The following is a 5,241-nucleotide window of genomic DNA, read 5'->3' as shown; positions in this document are numbered from 1 at the left end:
ATGTACAGCACTCAATACTTAGTTGGGGCTCCTTTTGCCTGAATTACTGCAGCAATGCGGGGTGGCATGGAGTCGATCAGTCTGTGGCACTGCTCAGGTGTTATGAGAGCCCAGGTTGCTCTGATAGTGGCCTTCAGCTCTTCTGCATTGTTGGGTCTGGCGAATCGCATCTTCCTCTTCACAATACCCCATAGATTTTCTATAGGGTTAAGGTCAGGCGAGTTTGCTGGCCAATTAAGAACAGGGATACCATGGTCCTTAAACCAGGTACTGGTAGCTTTGGCACTGTGTGCAGGTGCCAAGTCCTGTTGGGAAATGAAATCTGCATCTCCATAAAGTTGGTCAGCAGCAGGAAGCATGAAGTGCTCTAAAACTTCCTGGTAGATGGCTGCGTTGACCTTGGACCTCAGAAAACACAGTGGACCAACACCTGCAGATGACATGGCACCCCAAACCATCACTGACTGTGGAAACTTTACACTGGACTTCAAGCAACGTGGATTCTGTGCCTCTCCTCTCTTCCTCCAGACTCTGGGACCTTGATTTACAAAGGAAATGCAAAATTTACTTTCATCAGAGAACATAACTTTGGACCACTCAGCAGCAGTCCAGTCCTTTTGGTCTTTAGCCCAGGTGAGACGCTTCTGACGCTGTGTCTTGTTCAAGAGTGGCTTGACACAAGGAATGCGACAGCTGAAACCCATGTCTTGCATACGTCTGTGCGTGGTGGTTCTTGAAGCACTGACTCCAGCTGCAGTCCACTCTTTGTGAATCTCCCCCACATTTTTGAATGGGTTTTGTTTCACAATCCTCTCCAGGGTGCGGTTATCCCTATTGCTTGTACACTTATTTTTCTTTTTTTTTTTTAACCACATCTTTTCTTTCCCTTCGCCTCTCTATTAATGTGCTTGGACACAGAGCTCTGTGAACAGCCAGCCTCTTTAGCAATGACCTTTTGTGTCTTGCCCTCCTTGTGCAAGGTGTCAGTGGTGGTCTTTTGGATAGCGGACAAGTCAGCAGTCTTCCCCATGATTGTGTAGCCTACAGAACTAGACTGAGAGACCATTTAAAGGCCTTTGCAGGTGTTTTGAGTTCATTAGCTGACTAGAGTGTGGCACCAGGTGTCTTCAATATTGAACCTTTTCACAATATTCTAATTTTCTGTGATACTGATTTTGGGGTTTTCATTAGTTGTCAGTTATAAGTTTCACTTTTTGAATGGAATTACTGAAATAAATCAACTTTTTGATGATATTCTAATTATATGACCAGCACCTGTATCAGCTGCGTTTGTGAACTGCAATCTCTTGTTACCTATCAGCTGACATAGGCCGACACTGATCTCTGCTTCACACTGTACAAACATTTTCATTGCCTGTGTGTTAGAACCCATCTTAAATTTGTTTTCCTCTGCACTGGACTTCCTCCAGGAGTTGGGCCTGATCCGTAAGCCAGCCTCATTCATGACGAGCATCTGTGACGAGCGAGGTCAGGAGCTCATCTACGCTGGCATGCCCATCACTGAGGTCTTTAAAGAGGAGATGGGTTTAGGAGGAGTGCTGGGCTTGCTTTGGTTCCAACGCAGGTTAGGATGACAACTGGTATTAATCAGTTACTACAGTCGATTATTTTTATTTTTCCTGGTGGAATAAGCGTTACTGTGTTTCTGTCTAGGTTGCCACGCTATGCCTGCCAGTTCATTGAGATGTGCCTGATGGTGACTGCTGATCACGGGCCTGCTGTCTCTGGTGCACACAACACCATCGTCTGTGCTCGTGCTGGCAAGGACCTTATCTCAAGCCTGACCTCTGGGCTGCTCACTATCGTCAGTACTGCTCACACACAAACACTGTGCCAGCATCTTGAGCTAGCACAAATAACAGAAATGCTCTCATCTCCACGTCTCTTATCCTTTACTAATTACTACCTGCTTTGGCCAGATTGTTTAATCTGGCCAAGTATTTTTTGTACTGAAATATGATTTATTCATAAATTCCAGGGGGATCGTTTTGGAGGTGCTCTGGATGCAGCTGCGAAGCAGTTCAGCAAGGCTTTCGACAGTGGCATGCTGCCTATGGAGTTTGTCAACAAGATGAAGAAGGATGGCAAGCTGATAATGGGCATCGGCCACAGGGTCAAATCAGTAGGCAGCTTTTCACACTACCTCAAGTTATATAATCGAGATCCATAAATGTGGTATTTTTAAATTGTATTATAGAGTTGCTAAGAATATACCTAATGGATAATTCTTCTTTACTTTCAAACTAAAATGAAAGCATACCTTACCGTTTAGAGCTTCTTGAAACAAACACTGTAAGGTGATGCACGTTATATCTCCGTTTCAGATTAACAACCCAGACATGCGGGTGCAGATCCTGAAGGACTTTGTTAAGCAGCATTTCACCTCCACCCAGCTGCTCGACTATGCCCTAGACGTTGAGAAGATCACCACCTCCAAGGTAGAGATGCAAAACATATGAAGACACAAATAAGATTTGACTGACAAACACACAACATTTTAATGTGACACATATGGCCAGTGTGCCTAACCTTTTCCTTTATGTTCAGTTTGGCTGGCTTACTGATATTCCTCTGACATTTAGATCAATTAATTTCTCTTTCTTATTCTCAGAAACCCAACCTGATCCTCAATGTAGATGGTTTTATTGGTGTTGCCTTTGTGGACCTGCTTAGAACGTGTGGTGGCTTCACACGGTAAGAATATCAAACTGCAATGCCATGGAGAAACTGAGGTGGAAGTGTCAATCCAGTATCCACGGATGCATTTTATCACCAATACAAATTTTGAAGTACTTGTAAAGTATTTGCTACTAATATAATCCATTACTTTTAGAATGACAGAGACCATTCCATTTATTCCTTTAGTGGATGCTTTTATCCAAAGCGACTTACAATTGAGATATATATATATAGCAATCTCAGAGGTCGCACACATTGAACCCTGGTCTCTCACACCAAAGGCATGCACCATCACTGCCCACCACTCTTAACATTTTCAGCTTTGATATTACTTTTTAGAAACTTTCCATTGTAAATTCAAGTCATTTATAAGTTATAAAGACTTGGTAAAGGGTTTATAACACACTACAATCAAAATGGAAGCAGACAAATTTTAAAAATGTTTATTAAACAATTATAACTTCTCCCTGAAGACATATTTTACAATATTGTCATTAATACACCAGCCTCCTCTAATGAGTGTTCATGGGAGGGCTTATAGTTTTATTCATGGTTACATTTTTTTTTTAAAAATTCAGATGCCAAGAGTGCATTGTCTGGATTGTTGCTTTCTTTGCGGATGGCACACTGACCACTATTGTTTCTCACATCAATGTTGAACTGGTTCCAGAGATGAGGCTGACGAGTTTGTGGAGATCGGTGCACTAAATGGGATCTTTGTCCTCGGCCGTAGTATGGGCTTTATTGGTGAGTCCCATGTAGATAGGGCCATGACGCTAACTTTCCAAGTATTAAAATATGACATCTAACTTGTGTCTGTCTTAACATTAGGACATTACCTGGACCAGAAGAGGCTGAAACAGGGTTTGTATCGCCACCCCTGGGATGACATCTCTTATGTGCTCCCAGAACATATGTCCATGTAATTCCCACATCACAGAATGGGTTGCACTTCCAGATGTGACTGTTGTGGTTGACGGTTGTGACCACAGCTGCCTTGGTCAAACTGGGCAGGATGATTCTGGAAAGTGAAAGTACTGTCTGACTGAGGGATCTGGGTAGAGGTTTTTTGATCTAGTTTTTACGGAGAAAAAAGGGGGACGTATATTTTCAGATTTCGTTTTTTGACAAATTATTTAAAGTCTGAGATGTAAGTTATTTAGTTTTCAATGAAGAGCCAAACCAATGTAAACTGCAGCAGTTGCAGAAGCACAAAATTAATTGGTACTTTGCAAAATGCAAAGAAACCTGCTTTGTGTAGTTGGACCCCTGCATTACGGAGTCTGATTAGTTCATCTGCGGTAACGGCTGCCGATTTGTTCAAGCTCCGAAATACAGTTATCATGTCTTTTTAATACTTCTTAGAGAAAATGATTTTGTTTTAATCAACATTTGCCTGTTTTATGCCACAAGAAAGTGTGCTTAAGTCTACTTTTTGGCTTTCAGAGTATTGCACCTTGGTTTCAACACTAGCGAATCTATCTAAAATCTGTTTTTGAATTCCTTGTCCAAGTTTCACTCCCACTGAGAAAGATCTTTGTCATCTCAAGAGAAACCAAAGTTATTTTTATGAATTTGTTGTCTTTATTAAAAGTAAAATAAAGCAGGGTCCGGTGGTTGACGTTACAGAGCTTACCCAGATCTTATGTTTTGAAAAAGAGGATTGTAATGGGATAAAGGAATTGAACAAACACAATGATTTAAGTCTCACTCCACTATTGCCTTTCCTACAACAACCCTGGTTCTAAACGAGTGGTTGAAATTCATCAGCTTCTGTAAATTAGATGCAGTTTTGAGCTGTCAGGTCTCTGTGTTGCTATTCTGAAAAACTGTCAGACAACAGGAAAATGTAGAAGCATCAAAAGGGGACAAACATGTTTCATGAATGAGCCCTGTGAGTGTTTGAAAGCATCTTTTGGCGAGGGACCATGAAAGCAGTTTGCTTTACTTGGGGAAATGATTGCACATAATACAGGTGTCGGGTCTGTTAAACTTTCACTAAATACTTGACACCAACCAAAACGCTTTGTAATTGCCCGCTGTATGGCCTGCTGTTTGATCTTTGTTTTGCTGTTTTTATTTAACTGTGGAAAAAATGTTGGTTTTTTTTGTAACATGCTGTCATATAGTAGTATAATAAAGAACTTATTGTCTTACTTTTCATTTTGACTGAAGAGTATAATGTCCAAAATCTGTGTATGATCTATGACCAGAGGGGATGAGCCAGAAACAAACTGACGGGGTTTTAACTGTACTTGATTAAAGGAAGGTGTCCGCAACCCCCTTTTCCATCAACATAAAGGTTTCAAAGAATTGCCCTTTTGTACAATTGATGTGAGAGATGCTTGATGCGAGAGAACTTTATATCTTTAGCAGAACACTGATTTCAAAGAACTAAAGTGCAAAAAAAGTTGCTAATGAACTGGGTCTATGGCTCCAGGGTCAAACAAAGAAGGAAAATGTTAATTCAAGTGGACAAATGGAGACTTAATGTACGTTAGATCCTGAAACTTCCCAAAATAAAGGTAAAAGTTATAAATT

At 41.1% G+C, this 5,241-nt stretch overlaps 1 protein-coding gene across 4 annotated transcripts in view; it reads left to right on the top strand.

The window, feature by feature from the left end:
• The window catches only part of aclyb (ATP citrate lyase b), a 21,487-nt gene extending 16,624 nt beyond the window's left edge, over window positions 1-4,863 (top strand). For 3 of the 4 annotated variants that reach the window (XM_046069846.1, XM_046069845.1, XM_046069844.1), the window contains 7 exons: window positions 1,431-1,585; window positions 1,675-1,825; window positions 2,000-2,143; window positions 2,346-2,459; window positions 2,633-2,715; window positions 3,371-3,447; window positions 3,532-4,863. In XM_046069846.1, the coding sequence (XP_045925802.1) occupies window positions 1,431-1,585; window positions 1,675-1,825; window positions 2,000-2,143; window positions 2,346-2,459; window positions 2,633-2,715; window positions 3,371-3,447; window positions 3,532-3,626 (819 nt within the window). In that variant the 3' untranslated portion in view covers window positions 3,627-4,863. Of the gene's footprint in view, window positions 1-1,430; window positions 1,586-1,674; window positions 1,826-1,999; window positions 2,144-2,345; window positions 2,460-2,632; window positions 2,716-3,278; window positions 3,448-3,531 lie in introns of all 4 variants that reach the window. The other variant, XM_046069847.1, reaches the window with a different exon arrangement.
• Window positions 4,864-5,241: the final 378 nt, after the last annotated feature.

The sequence above is a fragment of the Micropterus dolomieu genome, linkage group LG14 (assembly GCF_021292245.1).
Source record: "Micropterus dolomieu isolate WLL.071019.BEF.003 ecotype Adirondacks linkage group LG14, ASM2129224v1, whole genome shotgun sequence".
Lineage (NCBI taxonomy): Eukaryota > Metazoa > Chordata > Actinopteri > Centrarchiformes > Centrarchidae > Micropterus > Micropterus dolomieu.
The sequence above is the reverse complement of the archived record's forward strand: the minus strand, read 5'-3'. Positions and strand labels throughout refer to the sequence as shown.